Source organism: Rhinoderma darwinii, chromosome 3 (genome assembly GCF_050947455.1).
Source record: "Rhinoderma darwinii isolate aRhiDar2 chromosome 3, aRhiDar2.hap1, whole genome shotgun sequence".
Taxonomy (NCBI): domain Eukaryota; kingdom Metazoa; phylum Chordata; class Amphibia; order Anura; family Rhinodermatidae; genus Rhinoderma; species Rhinoderma darwinii.
The window spans coordinates 70,909,666-70,935,302 of record NC_134689.1 but is presented as its reverse complement, the minus strand read 5'-3'; the positions used below and the strand labels follow the sequence as shown (position 1 = coordinate 70,935,302).

General features: G+C 42.4%; 1 protein-coding gene across 5 annotated transcripts in view; it reads right to left on the bottom strand.

Moving 5' to 3' along the window:
- The window catches only part of SPDL1 (spindle apparatus coiled-coil protein 1), a 70,801-nt gene that overhangs the window by 9,557 nt on the left and 35,607 nt on the right, over window positions 1-25,637 (bottom strand). For all 5 annotated transcript variants that reach the window (XM_075856398.1, XM_075856399.1, XM_075856397.1 and 2 more), the window contains exons 4-10: window positions 24,083-24,277; window positions 22,207-22,356; window positions 17,378-17,476; window positions 8,256-8,366; window positions 6,240-6,380; window positions 1,673-1,776; window positions 752-939 (exon numbers count right to left, since the gene is read on the bottom strand). In XM_075856398.1, coding sequence (XP_075712513.1) covers window positions 752-939; window positions 1,673-1,776; window positions 6,240-6,380; window positions 8,256-8,366; window positions 17,378-17,476; window positions 22,207-22,356; window positions 24,083-24,277 — 988 coding nt within the window. The remainder of the gene's footprint in view (window positions 1-751; window positions 940-1,672; window positions 1,777-6,239; window positions 6,381-8,255; window positions 8,367-17,377; window positions 17,477-22,206; window positions 22,357-24,082; window positions 24,278-25,637) is intronic.

Genomic DNA, 25,637 nt, shown 5'->3' with positions numbered 1-25,637 from the left:
TTTAAGACAAATTGAAGTTTGTTTGTTTTTTTACATGTTGGCATGGATGACAACCAATGGTGAGGCGCAGGCTTTTCCATGTTCTGGCAGGTGAGCCCCCAGAAGAAAAAGATTGAGAATCTAGAGAAATGCTTCCAGGGTGTCAGTTTCAAGAATAAAGATTACCAGTTGTAAATCCCTCCTATGAACTGCCTAAGATCTCTGAAAGAGGGAAAAAAAAAAAAAAAAGAAAAAAGCTGCAATATGTTAAGAAAATAACTTCTATAAATTTAATTAAGGCTACATTCACATCTGCATCGGAGCCTCTATTGCGGATCCTGTCAAACCGACCGACACCTCACCGGACCCTATAGTAAGTCAACATGGTGTGAACAAAGCTTAAGATTGCCATGTGTTATTTCCCCTTTTCGCTGGAAGTTGAGAAGAAATCCCTATTATTCCTCTAGTATGACGAAATATCATAATCCGAAGCTTCACACTAAATTAATACAAAAAATAAAGAAAAAAATTTAAATTAAAAAAAAAGAAAAAAAGAAAAAAGAAGGGGTATGCCATGTAATCCATGAAACTGGAAATTAGTTTTGCCCCAATGTAAGCTTTGAAAGTAAAATAAAGCAGTGGAGTGATGAAAAGTTGTAGAAAATACTAATTCCAAAAATGTGATAGGATACAGTGAAGTAACCAAGCTTGTTGAAACACTTTTCTGAGCCGGCTTTAAACGTGTAATCTGAAATGAAAACTTAATTTGTACCGTCAGGCTCATATTTCATTTTCAGTTCATCCAGGGCAACACGAAGCTTCATGTTTTCACTCTGGTAGAGTTTAAGATGCCTATCGATGGTAAACAGCTTCCTTTCCAGCTCCAAGACACGCTGGCTTTCTGCTAAAGCTTTCATTCTTTGCAAAGATAATTCATCTTTTATCTTCTCTGTCTCCTTACTGTAAATAAAGAGTTAATAAAACTATTTAAAATTTGACATAGATATAACCATTGAACTTAGCAAGTAATATAGCAGACCCTACCAGATATTTTAAGGAAAACAATTCAGGCTCTGTTTACACTTCCTTTTGCTCAGAGTGGAGAAGCATATGAAAACCTGACGTATCCATTATAAATCAGGACCGGTTAGGATTCATTAAAAAAAAAAAAAAAAAAAAAAAAAAAAAAAAAAAGCTTATAATGTATCTATCATGGATCTTGTAAAGATAAAAGCCATTATACCAGTGTGAACCGAGCCTTGCATACTTTATACACAAAATCCGTTTTAGAGTAATTGTTTTTGGGTTTAAACTCAGAATTTAAAAAGGATTTCTCAGTGTAAGCATTTATGGCATACCCACATGCCATAAAAAAAAATAAGTCATTGCTCACCTGACAAACCCCCTGGCTTCCAGTGCAACCGTACTCCAACGCTCTTTGTTGCTGCAGCGATTAATTGCACGGTGGGGAGCACCGGAGCGACTGCACTGGAATGCCGTGTCGATCTGTCAGTGGCAAAAGGCTCGTAGTGTTTTATGGCACCCCCTTTTATCAGATCTCGGAAGACTGCTTTAATCTTATGTTAACTGAATTGAAAGACATTCCTAACAAACTGAGAACAAAATCCATTATTATTTATGCAGGGTCAAGCCAACACTGTTGTGTATGAAAGCAATAAAACCGTTTACAAACCTTGAATTTTCCAGTTTCATTTTGAGTAAATCCACATAATAGACTTCATCACCTTGTACCAAAGCACCAGTGCTAATCTTTGATGGGTCATTTTCATAGTTTTGCTACAGGACAACAAAATGAATATTATATATATATATATATATATATATATATATATATATATATATATATATATAAAAAAAAAATAAAGTACATTTGTATTGTGGAACACAAGAGATACATTTATGTATTGTCTTCAGGTTTAAACAAAAAAAAAAAAAAAAGTGGTCGGCTCCGCCCAAGCAGGACACTTTCCACAGACATCGAACTATTCAATTTACACAAAAGCAATAGGAAAACAGAACAGCACATCCATGGTCCTGAGAAAATGACGACTAAATACCAGAACAAGAGTCCCTGGCCTAGGATAACAAAAGAGGGCAGGCTCTGTACACCCGAAAGAATGACAATTTTTTTTACAGCGATTTCAAAAATCCAATTTTCTCGTTAATAGCATTGGGGAAAAAAGCACCATGGGGGATGTCCTAAAGCAGACCCAGAGGGTGGGAAAGAGGAGGAATCTGCTGTGCATCCCCCTTAACGCACAGCAGATTGTAGTACCTTGCGACTTAGGCTGGCATCAGAGGAAGTCATGGTATGAATCTGGTAAAACTTGCAAAGCTGAGAGACTTTAGCTTGGCGTTGTACCAGGATGCACCAATGGCCCTCGTGGCCCATCAGGAATCACAAACCGTCTGAGTGTCTGAACAAGATCGATCCATACTCTCACCACATCGAGTCAGTGGAGAACAAAACCCCTGGGATGGGGAGTGGCATTGGCAGAAGGAGGGGAGGACAATGTCCTCATTGATGTTAAAGGCAGAGGCCATCTTTGGGAGAAAGGACAAAATACCACCTTATCCCTGGCTGTCCTGGTATCGAAAATCATTCCCAGAAACCCCATGCACTTGGTTGGCACCAGGGATAACTTCGCTCTGTTGATAGACCATCCGAATCTCTTAAAGGTGTGCAGGGTGATCCTGAGGGTGAAAAAGGTTGTCCTCTCTGGGGGGGGGGGCAGCACACATAAAGAAGTTGTCCAGTTAAGCCATGGCAGAGACTTCCCTGGTGCAGAGAGGTGCCGTGAGAGTTGCCAGGATGTGGGTAAAGAACCTGGCAGCAGTAGCGAGTCCAAATGAGTGTGAGAAATTGGAAGTGTTGAGAACAATTGGTGAAGCGAAGGAAGAGATGGTGGGACCTTGCGATAGGTATGTGGAGGTAGGCATTACAGATCGATGGAGTAAGGCACTCACCATGTTCCAATGAGGTGACTGTAAGGACTTTATCCATAACATTAGAGTGTGTACAGAAGCAGTTCAACTTCTCTAGGTCAAAGATGGGCCTGACTGACCCGTTCTCTTTGGGGACTGGGAAGAGATCTGAGTGGAACCCTTGGAAATCTTCTGACTGAGAAATGGAGGCGATCACTTCCTGAAGGAGAAGAGAGCCAACAGCTTGGGAAAAAGCTGAAGCGTGATCTGGGTTACATGGAAGGGTTGACAGGAAGAACACACCCAGGGTAGTGTCAGGGATTCTATTTTGCAGGACGCCCCTCACTCACCCTCCAAAGTCTACATGCAGGGTTACCTCTTTGGTAATCTCTCACTAAAGTAAGGTTAACTGCATGCCACCTACGTAAGCAGAAAAAGGGGTAGGTGACTGGCGGTGGTTGACGCGCAGCGTGCTGCCTAGTTTTCTGGAACCCTCAGGAAATTGACTAAACTGGTAGTCCAGACGGACAACCGCACTAAAAAACAAAAAAAAATAAAAAAATGCGTCTGCCTGTGGAAAGTTTGGCCTGCATGGCAGAAGCAAACAGGGTTTTTCCTACATTGTGTCAGTTTTCTAGTGGCAAGAGCCTAATCCCATAGTGTTGCTTCCCTAAATCAAATTATAAGGGTATTCCAGCTACCAGCATTTTTCCTGTATCCACTGGATAGGTGAAAAACTGCTAGATCTGTAAGGGTCCAATGGCGGGCCCCCCACAAATCGCCAGAATGGTCTCCCATTATTACTAGCCACAAGACAAGGGCTAGGAGGAGTTTGAATGAAGAAGAATTTGGGCATGCGTGGTCTTGCTCCATTCAAAGTCTTTTTTGGCTAACGGAAACAGCCGAGCATAGTGCTTGGCCGTTCCGTATGCCACTTTAATAAGGAGAGAGAGAAGCATTATTCTTGTTAGACACCCCCCAGCGATGAGCTGAATATCAGGTTCATGAGAAGATCTGGTTACAGCTGCTGCCTATAGTTGTTAGAGCTGCTGCCGATAAGGCTGGGTTCACACGACCTATTTTCAGACGTAAACGAGGCGTATTATGCCTCGTTTTAAGTCTGAAAATAAGGCTACAATACGTTGGCAAACATCTGCCCATTCATTTGAATGGGTTTGCCGACGTACTGTGTAGACATCATGTCATTTACGAGTCGTCGTTTGACAGCGGTCAAACGACGACGCGTAAAAATACAGCCTCGTCAAAAGAAGTGCAGGGCACTTCTTTCCGACGTAATTTGAGCCATTTGTCATTGAACTCAATGAAGCACAGCTCAAAATTTACGGCTGTCAGAGAAGCCTCGCAAAATGCGAGGAGCAGCAATTACGTCTGAAACGAGGCAGCTGTTTTCTCCTGGAAACAGTCTGTCATTTCAGACGTAAAAGCCTCTCACCGTGTGCACATACCCTAAGAGTTAGGAGCAAGATCTCCACTTTTCTCTTAGTGCTGTGTGTGGGAGACCGCATAGCAGCTAGTTTACACCCCTTCTGGAGCCGTTCTCAGGGAAAACCTACAATTAGAGATGGAAAACCGCAAGTCATATAGTGGTCAGAAAGCGGTGATCCTTGGGACATTTGCGGCCTGGGTAACCACGTGTACACAAGATATAAAAAACGAAATCCGTACTCACCTTTTCTTTTGCCCCTGCATTCCTTCCAGTGTTTGATCACATGTGGGCACAGTGTGACTGCTGCGGCCAATCAGAGGGCTCAGCGGTGATGTGTCGTATTCCTGGCATCCATCGCTGAGCGCTCATGCCAGAAATACAAAACATAACCGCTGAAGCTTTGGATTGGCTGCATAAGTCAGAGGAGCCGCAGAGTGCCAGCGAATTGAAAAACAGGAGTACGGATTTTTCATATTAGGACATTTGCAGCCATTTGTAAAAAGGTTTAAACAACCCTAATAACGCCATTAAAGTTAAAGAGGGAATCGATGACTTCCATTTTGTTGTTTTGGTGTATTACAGATCTAAAAGTCTCACTTTTAATCATGAAGTCAGATATCACTGCTGTCTCGGAATAGAAAATATCAGGCAAAATAAGCCAGGGCTGTCGCACAGAAACAACGAAAGAATGGACTGGGTGAAAACTGTGGTGACCGAAGCTCCTCCAGGCTGCTTCCTGTAGATGTAAGGCTATTGCCATTCATCTTTCCCCCTCTCTGCAGTGGGCTGGAATTTGCACACTGCAGTATAGTGCACGTCTGCTATTAGAGAAAATCCTATACTTTATACCGGTCCCTTTGGCTCACCAGCATCGTGTTCACAATTTAAAATGATCAATAAAAAACATATTTTGATAGATTTAATCTGGCCAGACCATATGATTCCTCACTGAAAATCATGTAGAAGTAGTTTCCAGGGCTATGTGCCCCAGATAGTGAGTGTTTAGCATTTTTTGAAAGATCCCCTTGTTTTAAACAGTGTAGTTGACTATACTTGGCAACGCATACACAAAAAGTAGAAAAAAGTCTGCTCACCACATTCCGTATTTTATCGGTGCAAACGGACAGAAATCTACGTCGGAGGTAGGTGGATACCCATAGTAGTGAAATGGGTCCGGCACACGATGTAGTAAAATCGTTGTTTTATTGAGAACACATTTAAAATAAGATGGATAAAAATCCTGCTATGAGTAAGAACCAATAGCTTTGAAATGCGTAAGCTTTCTTCACCGAGATTTTTATCGATCTTATTTTAAATGTGTTATCAATAAAGCAACAATGATTTTACTAGATAGTGTGCCGGACCCATATCACTTCTATGGATATACATTTAAATAAACAAAAAACACTTTTCTCATGTCATGAGGACACTTGACATGCTTTAGGCTATTAAAGACTATGAGCATATTTGTGCATATGCGAAATACATATTAACACAGCCTTTCAAAGATACAAAAAATATCAAAGAGGGCAGCACTGTGAATACACCTGGCTAAGATTATAGGTGAATAAAGAGATTTTTTTTAATTATTATTTAACGAATGATGGCATGCTGCCACATCTTACTTACTGTGTCTGGTACAGAACGTCATTGACAGAAAACTCTGACGAGGAGAATGTGAAGGATGAATGCAAAGCAGCAAGGTATCTCATTATTACAAAACAATTTTTATGCAATCTCGTATATGGCATTAGACTTTATTATGAGGACGATAGCCAGCTCATGAAATATATATATATATATATATATATAGATTTTATTTTTTTTAAAGTAAGGAGCAAGCTTTGGGAAATGTGCTTCACCATACCTGCCATTTTTCTAGTTGGCGTAATTTTGATAGCAGTTTCTCAACTTCACTGTTCTTCTGTGCAACCATTGACTGTAGCCTTACCAGCTGCTCAGGGTCAGTCTGGGAACCTTTCAACTGCAACAGAGTTGCTATTTGCACCTGAAAAAAATAACACACAAGTGGGATCAAGAGTTTTAACGCTACAAAAAGGAATCAATTAAAATTTACACTTGAAATTTGGGGCTATGAGGGGGAGCTACGAGTCCGCATGTGGCAGATTTGTTGTGGCGAATGCACCGAAAATCCTTACAAATTTAAAGTATAATGCACGTGGATAAGGTTTTCGTAACCTCCTCTACATTTAGTGGAAAATTAGACGTGCAATTCAGGGTACCCAGCAGATTTTCAAGAGTTTTGCAATACAAAAGTGACATCCACATCAAATCCACCGCAGGCCAATCCACCACGTCTGAACTATTTTGTAGATATTAATTGTCATCTAAACACTTCTATGACACGATAATTAGTTATGCAACAAAAGTGTTCAATGGGGACCTCCACCAATTCTAAAAACAAGAAAGTTTGAACCCCTCGGCATGCATTATAAGAGCTGAAAGGAACGTCAAAGCATCACATGTAGAAAGTATTACGCACACCAATGGGGATAATTTTGCAGGTAAAATCTTTAATCTCTCATACCAGGGTGCAACGTTTCGGTCCTGGCACGGACCTTTTTCAAGCACTTCTATCGACTGGTAAGATGGCATGACGGCGCAAGGAATAGCGGTATACCGCTTGTGAAGGTGCCAGGACCGAAACGTTGCACCCTGGTATGAGAGTTTAAAGATTTTACCTGCAAAATTATCCCCATTGGTGTGAGTAATACTTTCTACAGTCTATATCGGGTTGGGCCCCTATCTATGCACTCTTATACTGAATCACCTGGTGCTATCTAAACCTACGTCGCATCGTCAAAGCATCAGAGATTTTCAAAAGATGATCTACTATTCTCCAGATTTTGATCTTCAACAAGTCCTAATCATGCATATAACAAAGGATTTTCTACATAGTAAAGAAAAAAAAGCTAGTTAAAGAGGCTCTGTCACCAGATTTTACAACCCCTATCTCCTATTGCAGCAGATCGGCGCTGCAATGTAGATTACAGTAACGTTTTTTTTTTTGTTTTTTTTTTTAAACTAGCATTTTTGGCCAAGTTATGACCATTTTTATATTTATGTAAATGAGGCTTTCTAAAGTACAACTGGGCGTGTTTAAAGTAAAAGTACAACTGGGCGTGTATTATGTATGTACATCTGGGCGTTTTTACTTCTTTTACTAGCTGGGCGTTGTGAATGGGAGTGTATGATGCTGACGAATCAGCATCATCCACTTCTCTTCACAACGCCCAGCTTCTGGCAGTGCACAGACACACAGCGTGTTCGAGAGATCACGCTGTGACGTCACTTCCTGCCCCAGCTCGTGTCGGACGAGCGAGGACACATCGGCACCAGAGGCTACATTTGATTCTGCAGCAGCATCGGCGTTTGCAGGTAAATCGATGTAGCTACTTACCTGCAAACGCTGATGCTGCTGCAGAATCAACTGTAGCCTCTGGTGCCGACACGATGCAGGACCTGGGGCAGGAAGTGAGTGACGTCACAGCGTGATCTCGCGAGGACACGCTGTGTGTCTGCACTGCCAGAAGCTGGGTGTTGTGAAGAGAAGTGGATGATGCTGATTCGTCAGCATCATACACTTCTATTCACAACGCCCAGCTAGTAAAACAAGTAAAAACGCCCCAATGTACATACACAATACACGCCCAGTTGTTCTTTAGAAAGCCTCATTTACATAAATATAAAAATGGTCATAACTTGGCCAAAAATGCTTGTTTAAAAAAAAACAAAAAACTTTACTGTTATCTACATTGCAGCGCCGATCTGCTGCAATAGGAGATAGGGGTTGCAAAATCTGGTGACAGAGCCTCTTTAACCAATGGCAGGTTAGGCTAAAGAATTACTGTTGCAGCCATACCTTCATGTGGTGCCTTTGTTGTCTGGAGAAAGCATGTTGTTTCTGAAGTGACTGGTACTGGACTTTCATACCGATTAGCTGGCGCTCCATTTCTGCTCTACGGTCTTCCACCTAAAAGACACAATGTACAAGTCAGCGACTGACATCACGGTTATTTTTGAAGGGTACTTTTATGATGCGGTTATACGGTCCTCTGCGTGGGTTGATATTGTAGTATTTGTAAGTTGATAGCTATGGGTGAAGATATTTTAGAAGGGAATGTATCATCAGAAAATTACATTTAAAATCAGGTTACCACAAATTTCGGTGTTTTAAAATTACAAAGACAAATTATGAAATATTCCAGTTTTCACACTGGCGCCTAGAGCAGTCACAAAAGGCGGATTCTTCATGTTTTCTGAAGTTCACTTGTCAGCTCTGTTGTATAGAGCTTTGAGAGTATAAACAGAGTCAAAAAGGAAAATAATCCAGCACTGGAATTTACGATAAGATGTAAAAAGTCTCATTTCCAAATATTTTAAAATCTACAGCAGCTGCACTTAAGAAATCAGGTTCCGCATAGGGCCTGTTCACATCTGCATTTGGGTTTCTGTTCTTCTCCGTGAGAGAAGCAGAACGAAAATACCGGAAGCGCCGATTCCGTTGCGCAACGGTGACAACCAGTGCTCCATTGAAGCCATTGACATTAATGAGTTCAGTCTGGTTTTCATGGTCGGTCGGTCTCTGGCGAACCTAAATTTTTGGTCCTTTTCATTATTGTAGGTAGTAAACATACTATGCAATAACATGCTGACCAATGAAGGTGCTTTTTAACCCCTCCCTCTTTAGCCGCTTTTGACCTTCCTGACAGAGCCTCATTTTTCAAATCTGACGTGTGTCACTTTATGTGGTAATAACTCCGGAATGCTTTCACCTATCCAAGCGATTCTGAGATTGTTTTCTCGTGACACATTGGACTTTATGGTACTGGAAAAATTTGCCCGATACATTCAGTATTTAATTGTGAAAAACACCAAAATTTAGCGAAAAATTGCAAAAAAATTTCTAAATTTAAATGTATCTGCTTGTAAGACAGGCAGTTATACCACACAAAAATGTTGCTAACTAACATCACCCATATGTCTACTTTAGTTTGGCAGCGTTTTTTGAACATCATTTTATTTTTCTAGGACGTCACAAGGCTTAGAACTTTAGCAGCAATTTCTCACATTTTATAGAAAATATCAAAATGCTATTTTTACAGGGGCCAGTTCAGTTGTGAAGTGGCTTTGAGGTCCTTATATATTAGAAACCCCAAATAAGTCACCCCATTTTAAAAACTTCACCCCTCAAAGTATTCAAAACAGCATTTAGAAAGTTTCTTAACCCTTTAGACTTTGCGCAGGAATTAAGGCAACGTAGAGGCGAAATTTACAAAGTTCATTATTTTTTTCCAGAAATTCATTGAATCCATTTTTTTTTTGTACCACAGAAGGTTTTACCCAAGAAATGCAACTCAATATGTATTGCCCAGGTTCTGCAGTTTTAGGAAATATCCCACATGTGGCTCTAGTGTGCTACTGGACTGAAACACAGACCTCAGAAGCAAAGGAACACCTAGTGGATTTTGGGCCTCCTTTTTATTAGAATATAGTTTAGGCACCATGTCAGTTTTGAACAGGTCTTGTGGAACTAAAACAGTGGAAACCCCCCCAAAAGTGAGTTTATTTAGGGGTGTAGCAAGCATTTTGACCGGCCAGTTTTTTTGCAAACATTTTTGGAACTAGGCCATGAAAATCTACATTTTTTCAAATAAAATGTAGGTTTAGCTAATTTTTTTTCATTTCCACAAGGACTAAAGGAGAAAAAGCACCACAAAATTTGTAAAGAAATTTCTCCCGAGTAAAACAATACCCCACATGTGGTAATAAACGGCTGTTTGGACACACGGCGAGGCTGAGAAGGGAAAGTGCGCCATTTGGCTTTTGGAACTCAAATTTAGCAGGAATGGTTTGCGGAGGCCATGTCGCATTTGCAAAGCTCCTGAGGGGACAAAACAGTGGAAACCCCCAACAAGTGAACCCATTTTGGAAACTACACCCCATGAGGAAATTATCTAGGGGTACAGTGAGCAGTTTGACCCCACAGGTGTATTACAGAACTTATTGGAAGTAGGCCGTAAAAATAAAAATCTAAATTTTTTCTAAGAAAATGTAGGTTTAGGTATTTTTTTTTCATTTCCACAAGGACCTTCAGAAAAAGACAATACCCCACATGTGGTCACAAACATCTGTTTGGACACACGGTAGGGCTCAGAATGGAAGGAGCACCATTTGGATTTTGGAATGGTTTCTGGGTGTCATGTCATATTTGCTGAGCCCCTGTAGTACTAGTACAGTGGAAACACCCCAAAAGTGACTCCATTTGGGAAACTGCACCCCTTGAGGAATCATCTAGGGGTATAGTGAAAATTTTGATCCCAAAGGTTTTTTGCTGAATTAGAATTAAGCCATGAAAAATTATTTTTTTCCAACAAGATGTAGTTTTAGATCAACATTTTTCATTTTTACAAGGAATAGAGAAGAAATAATCAGCTGTTTACGTATATGGGAGCATTCAGAAGAAAAGGAGCGGTATTTATCTTTTGGCGCGTAGATTTTGCTGGAATGGTTTGCGGACAGCATGTTGCATTTGCAAAACCACTGATGTACCAAACAAAAGTGACCCCGTTTTAGAAACTACACCCCTAAAGGCATTTATCAAGGGGTGTAGTGAGAATTTAGACTCCACAGGTGTTTTTCAGAAATGAATACGCAGTGGATGATGCAAAGTGAAAATTGCAATTTCTCCACTGATCTGCCCATTCACCGCACAATATGTTGTGCCCCTAGAGAATCTTACCCCATAAATTGTTAAGCGGGTTCTCCCGGGTATGGTAATGCCTTACTTGTGGCCATGAATTGCTGTTTAGGCACACTGTAGGGCTAAGAAGGGAAAGACCGCCATTTTGAGCATGGATTTTGCTTGGTAATAGTTCTGTTTGGGGTTTTGCTGGTATTTCAGTTTATAATGTGGTGGCATATGTAATCTGTGCAGAGAACATCAGGGCATAATAAGAGGGTATACTAATGGGGTAAATAATACAATTATACATAGATGTGTGTTACGATGTGAAGCGATCCGTTATGCGCAGGCCGGTGTCACACTGATAAACGGTTTTCTTTCTTATCCCCCTTCTGTAACGCTCTGCACCTTTTGGGGACTTTTTCTCCTTCGTAGTTTGGGAAATATTACTGGGAAAGTTTTGCGCTGTTATAATACGGGCGCCCTCGCTTCCAGCGGATGTGCTATGTCCCTTCCCTTCCTAGTTCCTAAATACTAGGGCCCTGAAACTGCAGGAATGTTCCCCTCCGGCCTGCGCATTGAGATGTTTTTCATCACCGCATTACTAGTGCCATAACTTCTTTATTTTTCAGTTGATTGAGCGGTGTGCGGGCTTGTTTTTTGCGAGACGGGCTGTAGATTTTATTGGTACCATTTTAGAACACATACTACTTTTTGATCACTTTTTATTTCATTTTTTGGTAAAGGAAATTACCAAAAACAAGCAATTCTGGAATAGTTTTTTATTGGTTTTTTTATCGGCATCCATAGTGCGCCCTAAATTACATGTTAGCTTTATTCTGCGGGTCGATACGATTACGGCGATACCAAATTTATATTATTTTTTTTTATGTATTGCAGCTTTTGCACAATAAAATCACTTTTTTTATAAAATAATTTATTTTCTGTGTCGACATATTGTAAGACACATAACTTTTTTATTTTTGCGCGCACAAAGCGGTGTCAGGGATTATTTTTTACGGGACGGATTGCCGTTTTTTATTAGTACTATTTTGGAGTAAATGTGACTTTTTGATCACTTTTTAGAGCATTTTTTGGAAGGAGATGTGACCTAAAAACAAAGATTCTGGCGTTGCTTTTCATGTTTGTTTTTTTTTACGCCGTTCACCGTGCGGGATAAATTACATAATTGTTTTGTAGTTTGGGTCGTTACGTACGCGGAGATACCAATTATGTATAGTTTTTTACATTTTTCCCCATAATAAAAGACTTAATAATTAACTTTTTGGACTTGTCCCACTAGGGGACATGAGGGCCTGATGCCCCGATTGCTACTCTAATACACTGCACTACATACGTAGTGCAGTGTATTAGCGCTGTCAGTTATTCACTGACAGCAAGCCTATGAGGACGCGCCGCAGGCGGGTCCTCATCGGCTCCCGTACAAGGCAGACTCGGACGCCATTTTCTGGCGTCCGATTGCCACAGCAACCCAGCGATTGCATCTACTGAGCGCAGCATCTGAGGGGTTAATCTGCCGGATCGGAGAATAGCTCCAGTCCTGGCAGTTACAGGAGGGTGCCAGCTGTATAATACAGCTGTCACCCCGCGGTGATGGTGCCGGCTCTGCTTCTGAGCCTGCACCATCACTGCGCCGTACCTATACGCCGCTTTGCGGGAAGCACCTCCCAACAGCGCCGTATATATACGGCAGATGTCGGGAAGGGGTTAAGACTGCGTTCACATCTGCGTCAGGGCTCCGTTCCGACGAGCTTTCCGCCGAACGGAGCCCTAACTGACACAAACGGAAACCAGAGGTATCTGTTTCAATCACCATTGATTTCAATGGTGACGGATGCGGTGCAAATGGTTTCCGTTTGTCTCCGTTGTGCAGGGGTTCCGTCGTTTTGACGGAATCAATAGCGTAGTCGACCACCGTATTCATTCCGTCAAAACAAACTGAACCCTGACGCAGATGTGAACGCAGCCCCAGACGCATTTGATATCTGCAGACAATATATTACATAAGTGTTCATCTCACTACATGCTTTCTCATGATATTTGCAACTTGTTTGAACTGGGTACCATACGCTGTTGTAAATATTATTCTTTGTTGGGTGTCAGTATTTACTAGTTGTTTATCCTAGTTTATATTTTTGGATGTAAGATTTTTAGGTGTGTTTGTAGCCAATAGGCGATTTCAGTCAATTGTCTATCTTCTTCGCTCTATTTAGTGACCATGTACGATAGCATCTATATTTTAATCTGTTGCATGTGATCTGCTTCATGTAGATATCCATCCTCTTTAGCTTACCTACTGAAATGTTTTTCATGATACGAGAAGCATGGCATGAACTAGCTTCTAGAATGGAATTTATTGATGTAGTTTTCCCATATGGACTAATAGTTCTTTTATTGTGCTTACCGGTTAGGCGGGATTCACACGACCGGGTCGTTCCCGAGCCTGAGTGTCGGCCGGTAAAATCTGCCATTTTGCCCGGCCGGTTTGCATTAAGTTTTGCATCCGTGCCGGGCCGGGCAGATCTGGACAGTGACATCAGCGGCAACTCCTGAAGGGGAATCCCCATGTGTTCGGGGATTCCGCTTCAGGAGTTTCCCCTGATGTCACTGCCCAGATATGGACAGAGACATCAAGCGCTCTGTCCAGGAGCAGAATCCCCGAAAATACGGGGATTCTGCTCCTTCAAGGAGCTAAAGTGGGGCTAGATACCTCCCTGCTCTGCTATAGTGGCGTCGCTAAAGTAGTAGCAGCCGCAGCAGCTGCTAGCGGCGCCATCGAAGGTGACGCCGGGCCAGGGTGCTTTTAAAACAAGCAGGGGAAGGGAGCCAGCGCAACGCTCCCTTCCACCTGCTGTACACCCTGGCCCTGCTACACAGTGTACAGCGATGCCATTCGTCAGAATGGCATCAACTCCTCCTCCTCACATGCACTCTGCGCTGTGAGGAGGAGATAGAGCGCAAGCGCCGGAAAACCCGGCCATCACTCGGGACACATCCCGGTGATGGCCGTGTATTACCCGGCCCCATAGACTTCTATGGGAGCCGGGCGGCCGGGTACCCGGGCGAAGATAGAGCATGTCCTATTTTTTGACGCCCAGTTTTGCCGGCCGTCAAAAAATCGGTCGTGTGAATAGCCCCTTTAGGGGTCTATTATTCCTAATGCAGCCGGGTGCTGGCCGATTTATGAACGGCCGGCACCCGGCCGGGAAACCCTGCCGTGTGAATGAGGCCTAAGTGTTCGGTCTAGAAAATTAATAATATTTTTGAAGACCAATGTAAAAGCAAGGTTCATGTTGTTCTTATTGACATATTTGATTAAATCTTGTGCTGTTCTTTTATATCCTCCCAGATTAGTAGCACGTTTCTCGATATAAAGACAGTACCGTTCCATATGGGAGAAAAATGGATTTGAGTCATTCAAAAGAAACTCTGCTTCACATTTAGCCATGTATATAATTTGCCAATAAAGCAGAGAACTTCTGGAGGTAGAATTCCTGGTCAAACGGCAAAGAAATTGTGTTTAAGCAGGAATTCCATCACCACAAAAAGGAATTCTTTGATAGTATTAGTGTTTGAACTGTATTATTGCATATAGTGGCTTAAAAATTGTATGGCCTGGGTATGTGATTTACTGGGGTAAGAGCGACATTGCATGACAACCAATTCCAGCTCCCTGACCATTTTACATTTTTTTTGCGATAATGTGTTTGGAGTCTCTTATATGTCAAGGTAAATCCTTTACCAGTGGTTGGAGATCGCGGTCCACTCATGCTCTACCAGCGATCCTATTCCAGCAACGATTGGTATGAATGGGGGAGGGAAAAGTCCTTATTGAATTTTGAGAGATATACTGGTATTACTGCAGAATTCTTATTAAGATATTGTGCAAGTTGTTCTGTTATAAACTCCCATGCGTACTCTTACTAAAAGAGCCTTTAGTTTCTTGTGCAAAAAAAAAAATTGTTGGATCGCCAGTCAGATGTCGGTACGGGTCTTGGTTACATTTTTGAACAGGCCTCCTTTGTCTATTGATCATACGTCCTGGTCCTTCTTGTAGTGCCTTGATTCTAGTTTACTTTAACTTCACTTGTATGATTTTTCTAATCTCATTTATTCTTTTATTGAGCTTTATTATTTCTTGTCCATTCATTTTTTTTAAAATACAGCCAAGGCTGAAGGACAGGATTGTATTTGATAGTAATGTGTATTCCTTGTTGGAAAACAATTAAAACGCGTAAACATTTTTATATTGATCAGTTCCCAATTGTTTTAATTTTAAGATATGGACTTAAGACATTGTGATATATTTGGTACAATTACCTGGTTAGGGAGAAAGTTCTCTGTTGTACTTATAGCAAGATTAGCAATTAACCTTGGTGTGTGAAAAAACACAACAGGCTCTAGAAAAGACTGTCCCCTGGGTATGCCCATTGTGCAAAAAATACAACGGGCTCCACAAAACACTCGGCCAGTTCTTTCAATTCTTCATGAAACATTAAAATACAGAATGCGGAAGCTTTTGCAGGATGATGATCCTCCCAGGGCAGGAGACGTGGACCCCTTCCACATGTAGCTTCATAGTTTTTTGTTTTTATATTCTTTTTTGCTCCCCCTATCTCTATTATACAGACTGTATCCACACTGACCTCCGGATAATGATAGACCACCCTTCAAAATACCCTTCTACTGGTGCAGTGTAATCTGCTCTATACACACCGCAGGGAGAGACCACTAAACGTTTCTCAGCAGGTTTTCCAACTGCAGTTCGTTATTGCCGCCTTCTTCTGTCATAATTGGCTTTGCAACATTTCGCATTAGTTTGTTCTTCTGCTGTTAACTGCCTTTTTGTACCTGCAATTGTTTATATAAGTAATGTTGTCTGCAGTGCGTTCACCTCCCACCCCCCCCCCAAACGCGTGACCTTTGGCATTAACAGGGTTACATGATAACCGAATAGGAATGGTTTAATTATTGAACCGCTCATTCACTGTGTATGTACTTGTATTACATTGCTGTATGTCTCTAGGTGGTGTTGTCAAGCCCATAGCAACAAATCAGAGCTCAGCTTTCCTTTAACCCCTTAACGCCGAAGGACGGATATATCCGTCCTCTGCAGCTGCTAGTTCGCGCAGGACGGCGGATATATCCGTCCTGTGATGGCGCGGGTACTGCCACTGCACACACGCGATCAGCGGCAGGAGCACGGCTGTTATACACAGCCTGGCTCCTGCTGAAACTGCCGGAATCGAAGCGCGCTCAGATTCCGGCAGTTTAACCCATTAAATGCCGCTGTCAATAGTGACAGCGACATCTAGTGTTTGACAGAGGGAGGGAGCTCCCTCTGTCACCCCATCGGCACCCCCGCAAAGAAATCGCGGGTCGTCGTCGGGTTTCCATGGCAGCCGGGGGCCTAACAAAAACCCCCAGGTCTGTCTTCAGCAAATGCCTGTTAGGCGATGCCGGAGGCATGACCTAACAGATTGCCTGTCAGTTTTACACTAAGGCCCCATGCACACGACCGTGCCCGCAATCACAGCCCGCGGGCACGGCCGGCCGCTGACTGACGCATTTTCGGGCTGTGCTCCCATACAAATGCGGCCCGCAAAATGCGAAAGAACGGACATGTTCCATAATTCCCGGAACATTTCCACGGCACTGACACCCTTCCGTAGTGCTACGGAAAGGTGTCAGTGTTCAATGAAAGTGAATGGCTCCGTTTTTGCGGACCGCAAAAACCGAGGTTTTTTGCTGTCGTGTGCATGGGGCCTAAGGCTTGGTTCACACTGAGTTTTTTGCAGGAAGAAAATTCTTTTTGCGGGCTTTTTTTTTTTTTTGCTATCTCTTGATGGAATAACCGCAAGAATTTTCTGCCTCTTTCTCCCATTGAAATCAATTTCGGAAAATGTTGCCACGGTTTCCACGGAAAAATACGCAGCAAAAAAATTAGATAGAAAAACTTGTTATGCCCTGTTCACACTAACAAGACCAGCTCTGCCAATGCTCTGTTCACAATAATTTGCTTTACTTTATGGACCCGCCTATTGTTTTACCACACTATATGTTGTACAATATATGCTATACTACATTGCAAATAATTCTATTAGATTATTCTGGATTGTAACCCTAATATTTGAAGATGTGTACATTGTACTAAAAACCCAAACTGAAAGCCAGGATGTTCTAAACACACCATGCATCTGGACAAGGGGTGTCATTACGGATTTCTTCAAATTATAACCTGTAACTTAATTTTCTAAACAATTTATAATAAAACAAACCTCTGCAAACAAGGAATTGCCTTTACTGTTCGGGTCTTGGGCCTTCTGTAATGCACTGTCAAGTTGAATCTGCAGCTCCTGGATTGTTTCACGCGCTTTCTGTATTGAATTTCACAAAATACATGTAAATTAAAACTATATATCTAGTTAGGTTTACATATGGTACAGTAAGCACAATTACATTTTTAAATAACCAATTTCTTATGAAAGTTTACCCTCACCAATAAAGGGGTTGCCCCAGAATCAACATTAGCTATTCACAGGTGATTGTCTGATCGCTGAGGACCACACCGCTAGGACACCCCACTGATCTCGATAAGGGATGTTCCATACCCACCACCATCCTTACTTCATTAATTGCAGTGAGGAAGAGCTGGAATGGAGTGGCCCACCGCTCCATTAAAGGTCTATGTGTTTGACTAAAACAGCCAGGCACCACTCCATTTGAAGTTCCCCTCACTGATTGAGCAGTGAAGAGGAAAGTGTGTTCGGGATTCCCGTTTTCACAATCGGCGGGGGCCCCAGAAGTAGGGCCCTCAGCGATCAGATAATCACCAATCCTGTGGATAGGTGATAATTGTCAATTCTGATACAACCCCTTTAAGTAACAATTCTTAGCTTAAACGTCAAATAACCGTAACATGCACAAGACAAAAGAATAAAAAGGTGCACTGAATACCATTTACCTGGTTCCCGACGGCTGGCTGTGTTTTTACGGCCAGCAGTCCGGGTCCTTAAAACCTGAGCCATAGACTTTTTACGGCTCCGGTTTTAACTTGCTGCCCAAGCGATCGGGCAGCTGAATGTCGGGTCTCCGGCTGTCAGTGACTGCCGGGGACCCTGAGGAGAGGATAGAAGCAGCTTTCGCTACTTCTGTCTTCTCTGATCACTTGTACACAGCGCTCAATGAACGCTGTGTAAAGGAATAGAGGCCGCGCCGCTGTCTCTATTCCTCCCGGTGTTCATGTGACTGGTGACATGATCGGCGGGTGCCGTTACTGACAGACTGCTGCTGGGTCTTACTAGACCCAGCACAGCCCTATTAGTGACAATCGTCACTATGAGAGGGCTGATTTCCCCTGTAACTGGGGCTGCTGTGCAGCTCCAGTTACAGTGGAAAAACATGGTGTAAAAGAAAGAAAAAAAAAATACATAAAGTCCCCCAAAGGTGTTTATTGACCTTTGAGGGAGAGACCATAGTAATTAAAAAAAAAAAAAAAAGAGAGAAAGTGCAAAAAAAAAAAAAAACACCATATAAAATACCCACCCCAAAAAAACAACAAAAACGTCCCTCCCCCCGACAATCATTGTAACGCTAGCGCGGACCCAATTACCCTAATATAGATATGTAATATATTCAAATTTACGGTAGACAATGACGATCACAAATAAAAAGGTCTATCTTAGGGTAAAACTATGTTATTACCAAAAAAAAGTTGCTGAAACTTAATAAAGCTTATTTTTTTACTATTATTTTCAAACTTTAATAATAAAAATTCCAAAATCGCAAAAAGGAAGTGTATAAAAACGATTAAAAGAAAAAAAAAAAAAAAAAAAAAAGGAAACCTGCATTGTCTACAGAAAAAGTAACCACAAAAATTACGTTGTTAGCCCAACAAATAAAAAAAAGTTATAGCCATTTAACTAACACGTGCTAAAAAGGGCTAAACGGTGTCTGGTCCTGAAGGCTCAAAATAGCCCGGTCCTGAACTGGTTAAGACTTCTGCACACAAACATATTATGGCTCCTTACAACCTCGGAGTTGTCTGGCGCCGTAATAGGCCACCCAAAATGTACTGTGCAAATCTGAAAGTTGTTCCCTGCTCAGATGGAAGCATTGCTTCTAGGGCAGAAAAATGTGGTGCCCTATGAAGCACCATAGTGGCACAAGTAGTCCATGCAGTTCAGTACTAGAGAGCCTCAGGGATCCCGTACAGCCTCAATGCACACTGCTGTGCTTCATGTTAGAGGCCTTAATTCAAACTATGGTGTTCAAAGTAATACCTTAAAGGGGTTTTCCCATGAGACATTTATGACATATGGCATATCCACAGGATAGGTCATAAAATGTCGGATAGATGCGGGTCCCACCTCTCTAGAACGGGGGCCCCTAAACCCCATTCTGCCGCTCTGTGTTGCAGCAGCAGGTGAATTCCAGCCATGAAGGCCCAATGCGTAAAAATTTACAGTAATTGCGGACAGTAACACGGTCCGCAATTACGGACCAATTGAGTTCTATTGGCCGCGGACACCTTTCCGTATTGCAGCCGATGGGTGTCCGTGCCATAGAAGTGTTATGAATATTATGGAACATGTCCGTTCTCTCGCATTTTATGGGCTATGCTCCCATACTTTGTATGGGAGCACCTCCCCAAAAAAATAATAATAATCAGGCGGTCGTCGGCGGCCAACAGTGCCCACAATCGCAGGCTGTGATCACGGGCACGGTGGTGTGCCTGAGACAATAGGAAACAACGTAGCTCGCTGAACTACACTGTTTCCGTCAGTCCAATAGAATTAAATGGTACTTACGGAAACAGCTTAGCTCGCATGCTATGCGGCTTCCATAACCGCCAATCACTATGGGAATTAAAGAAACCGCGTAGCTCAGCGAGCTACGCTGTTTGCGTAACTCCCGACCATATAGTCAGGAAGTGGTTTAGGGGGCGCCTTACTAGAGATGGGTACGGGTCCGAAAAGTGGGACCTGCATCTGACATTTAACATATCCTGCGGAAAAAACCCCTTTAAGTAGCAGTAAATATCACCTAAGTGGCTAATATTAACTAGAACACATATGTGTAAAACCAGCGCAAAACTTTTAAAAATATTACCTAGTTCTGAAGGGGAAGAGAATAATGCATCAAGTATATATTACTGAGAATATACAGAATTGGCAACTGAGCCAGAACAGATTGAACAGAGTGATAAGTACTTTCAGCACAAAGCCAGGTGTTGAAAGCGTGCCTCAAAGCCAAAGATTAAAACCTCAGTGTTCTTAGTTCCTTACGTGCAGTGATTTTGTGAAGCCTCTTTGATGTTTGTGTGATATTTACGTGATTACACATCTTTTTATTTTTTTTTATTTTTTCACAAGTCAGGAAATATTATAAATTAGATTCTAATTTATAACATTTCCATGTGCTGGGCACTAGAGGGAGCAGTTCCCAAAATTCCAGCATGGTCAATGTGGTAAAGCAACCTCATTGATTTATGCTGCAAATTTGGGGTGGACACACTCTCTAGTGTCCTCACACAATCCCCCTCCCTTCTTCTGGCTAGTGCCAGGAGAAGGAAGGGTTTGAATCTTCAAACCTTCTACATTGTGTGCCGCCATTTTCTGAGCGACTGCACAGTGTAGGAGGATTAGATCCAGTGCTCAGCAGACAGTATCACACAAACATAATACACACATCACATACACTAACATAAATTGCATGCCGCCGCCGGTCTACGCTCCTATTCCTTGCGCCTGAACTTATGTCCGGAAGTAGTCATCTGACTGTCCGGCACCGGCTTCCGGTCCACATGAAAATGGCGCTGGATTTCGCTCTGCAAAGGAGCTTCGTTTTGGTCTGAGTGGGAGCGGCGCATGCGCCGTTCCCACAGATGGCGTACGCTTCTGAGAATGGAACGGCTCCCGTTCGCATTCTCTATGGGGTTGTATGTACTGTATTCCATCTCTGTATTTGTCGTTAATGGACACAGAGAGATGAAAAAAAAATGGCAGCCCCCATAGAGAAGTAAAAGTAAGAACACAGTAAAAAGAACACAAATAAATAAAATTTATGTTATCATATTAAAAGCAATATGAAAAAAAAAAAAAAAAAATCATTCATGACACCTTCCTTTTAAATTCTCCACCTGCAAGTATTACAAATCACAGACAATATTGGCATATCGGCAGGATAAACCATTATCTTCTGATCAGTGAGGGTTTAACTGCCAGAGGCTTCAGCGATCTGGAGATTTAAGGGACCACAATGCCCTGTGCTCCTCCACAGGCTTTGCAGGGTACTACAGCATGGTCACATTTAAATGGAGAAATGCCACAGTTACCTGCACAGAGAAAAACAGTGAAGGGGCCTCAGTGCTGCAACATCAGTCTCAAGATCAGTTGGGATCCCAAAGTTCTGAGCCCCAACGATCAGAGACTGATTGCAACATGCAAGTGAATGCAGCTAATAAACAGCATGGAGTCTCATTTTAAATTCTAAATAAGAAACTTTACACACTGAAGAGGTTTTTAAATGGATTACTGGAGGTATGCTTTAAGAAATGTAGAATACTTTAAGAAAATACAAATCGGTTTGCTTTAATATATATAGGTCATTGCAATTTAAAAGTGACCAAGCCATCAAACACTCCACTAAAAATTAAAGTATAGATCGGTAGTAAGGTACAGGCTAAACCAGCCATAAAAGGGGATTAGCGAGTTAAATAAAAAAGGTGGCAGGGGTGGAAAGCGATAAAAGATGAGACATTACTCACCTGACCAATCCCGCAGCTGCTCTGTTGCTCCATAACGCAGTTTGTTAACACGGCTGCAGCAATGACGTACCACTATACCCACATGATCAGCGCATCCATTCACCGGCCTTAGCGGTCCTGTGCTGTAGACCCACGGAGGCCAGTGATTGGTGACTTTAAGCAGCCAATGTGAGCTTAGCGCTAGTGCCTTCAAAACAAGTCTTAAAATAAGCGTAGACAAGCAGGACAGTTCGCAATATATTCACTCCACCAACTTCAGCATTACATCAACTTTACCTAGAGCGTTCAAAAGCATGTGGGGGATAAAAAAAAAAATATATATATATTATAAATATATACCTCCAAAGCATTGAAATAACCAACAGCATGTTTTTCACACTCTTCCTTTTCCAACTGAAGACGTTCCAACTGGCGACTTTGGTTACCATTAGTCAGAACAAGTTGCTGTTGGCGATATTGTAATTCATTAATTTCTTCTTCCAGTTGTGCCTATTAAACCCAAATTGAAATAAGAGCAAAACATATATTAAGGATTTATTAAATGTAAACCACAGGTTTCCAATCTAAGTGCAGAGAGAGGAAGAAAAAATAAATAAAAAAGAAACCAGTGAGAAAGCGATCGCTAGATAGATACGTACGTACACTGCCTCCATCATTTCATGTGTTATAGCCACAATCATTGCACACAGGTGCAGAATACCAAGCACACAGCCAAGAAGTATCCATATACAAATATTGCTAGCACTATGGGTCGCACTGAAGAGCTCAGAGACTTTAAGTGTCATAGGATGCTAATTTTGCCACAAGGCAGTTTGTGAAATTTCAAAACGGTCAGATTAATTTTAGGTGCCATTATTGTAAAGTTGGAGTCTAGAAGGAACAACAGCTCAGCCACAAAGCGGTAGACTACAGAGAGTGCGGATGAGTATGGCGCATAAAAGTCACCTATCTCACTACAGAGTTTCTAACTGCCTCTGGAGTTTGAAGGTTTGGGAGCTTGATGAATTGGGTTTCTATGGTAAAACAGCTGCACTTACGCCTAAGATCACCATGCGCATAGCCAAGTGTCAGCTGGAAAGTTGTAAAAGCATGCAGTCACTGGGCTTTGGAGCAGTGGAAAAGTGTTCTCTGGATTGATGAATCACATTTCACTATCTGGCAGCCTGATAGACCAATATAAATTTGACAGATGCCAGGAAACGCTACCTAGAAAGCATAGTGCCTACTGAGAGATAATGGGCTGGGGCGGTTTTTCAGGGTTTGGGTTAGGCACCTTATTTCCAGTATAGACTAATGTTAATGCTACAGCATACCGAGACATTTTAGACAATTGTATGCTTCAAACTTAACAGTTGGGGGGGGGGGGGGGGGGTGAGGGAGGCCTTTCATCCTCCAGTATGACTGCCCCCGTGCATAAAGCAAGGTTCAATGACACATGGTTTAACAAGCTTGGTGTGGAGGAACTGGAGGAGCCTGCACAGAACATTGACCTCAACCCCATAGAATACCCTTGAATGAGTTGGGATGAATGTAAACCAGACTCCCATCCAACATTAGTGCCTGAGCTCACAAATGCTCTTTTGGTTGAATGAGCAGATTCCCAGACACTCCAAAATCTTGTGAAAAGCAGTCCCAGAAGAGTGGAGGCTTTAAGGGGGCCCATCTCCATATTTACCCACATGGTTTTATAATGGGATGTTTAAAAAGCTAAAATAGATGTGATGGTCCGATTGCCACATACTTTTGGCTAGAGTGAGAGTGTGTATAATATGATTAAATAGTGCAATCGAAAGTTCAGTGGTTGCACAAAATCCTTACAATACAAATTGTGCAAGTCCTGATCTATTAAAGAGTAACTTTACTTTCAGCAAACTTTTGATATGCAGAGATATCAGAAGTTTGGATCGGTGTGGTTCGGGTACGGAGACCCCACCATCGCTCAAACAAAAAAAGGTAGAGACGCAGTCAACTGAGCGCAATGCATCTTCAGTAGTGATCGGCACGCCTTGTGATGCTAAAACCGGCGATGAACACAATTTTGCACCTTTGGTTTCAGCGGCGGTAGATGTCTCAGCACTCAACGCCCCCACCATTCCAAAATTCTGAGGTCTCTGACATATCAAAAGCTTGCTGAAAGCAGTTACTCTAAGCTTTCTACCACCAGTGCGAAGAAACTCAAAAGAATACCTCCAGGTAGACCAGATTAGTGACTCACATTTGTACTTTCAAGTTCATTTATTTCAAGGTGGAGGGTCAGCATTTCTGAAGACATAGTTTCATGAGCACGCTCAGACATCATGCGCAGCTCCTCTGATTTATTAGTTAGCAGCTCGGTCTGATGGTCAAGCTTGTGTTTTAGTTGTTTCTCACTTAATCTGGCTTCATCTAATTCATCTTTCAGCTTCTCCATCTGGGAACAGGAGATATATTCAAAATCACAGTAAAAATACTGAGAGAGAGTGAGAGTGTGTGTGTGTGTGTGTGTGTGTGTGTGTGTGTGTGAATTTTTAGTCAAGCAGTGGGTGATTAGCAGAATTAATTAAACAAACACCAGTGTGAATATGGTACAGAATTGAAAACCGCTCACCAAAATCGGAGGAACTTTATCAGAGTATGTAAAAGAACCCATATGAAAGCAATAGCATCTGTTTTTCTAGGAGTAGGCATGTCCAGAGCCACTAGCATCATAATGAACAGTGAATATTCATGATTAAGCCATGTGAGTCATATGATTAACCTATCACTGGAAGTAGTGGCCGGTATACGGAGGCTTCAATGTGCATGTCTAAGCAGTGCAAAGACTGCAACTAAATCAGTTTTTACCCCAATATGTAGATGTATACGGGCATCTACGTATTGACTGATTCAAGCCTGATCCAAATATGGCCGCCGACATGTGACATGCGCAGTGGAGAGGGACCTAGATGCGCTCGCCCTACTTTGAGCACATTATATATAACGACGTAACTAATAATCAGACATTCACTTTTCCTATAACCAAATTTATTAGTCACACAAACAGAAGATTGTTTCTGGTTTCGTATGGCTGGCGGAAGTGATACACGCAGGGTTTTAGGTTACTGGTCATGTGATCGTACAGCGCGCACACTATTGGTAGAGTCCGGGCCTCTCCTCCTCACTCCTTTTTAGATTATATCTGATTCCAATACAATACCTTATTGGTCAAACCCCTTGCCTCATCATGCCTCCTGAGGAAAACTAATACGAAACAGGTATCCAGGCGGCCATACATGCTGGTAACTTTCTTTCTACCTACAATCTGCATGTAAGTCAATATGTCCTGATCTTATTCTGTTAAGTACATTTTAACTGGGATTAGATCCAGCCGCTGCTATTTATTTATGCTGGCGCATTGACATTTTCCATAATGCAAACGTAGAGGAAAACGGGGGAGCGAGCGAGCAAGAGGAAAGGGGGAGCGAGCAAGAGGAAAGGGGGAGCGAGCAAGAGGAAAGGGGGAGCGAGCAAGAGGAAAGGGGGAGCGAGCAAGAGGAAAGGGGGAGCGAGCAAGAGGAAAGGGGGAGCGAGCAAGAGGAAAGGGGGAGCGAGCAAGAGGAAAGGGGGAGCGAGCAAGAGGAAAGGGGGAGCGAGCAAGAGGAAAGGGGGAGCGAGCAAGAGGAAAGGGGGAGCGAGCAAGAGGAAAGGGGGAGCGAGCAAGAGGAAAGGGGGAGCGAGCAAGAGGAAAGGGGGAGCGAGCAAGAGGAAAGGGGGAGCGAGCGAGAGTTTGTGTGCTTTGGGTCATTGTCTTG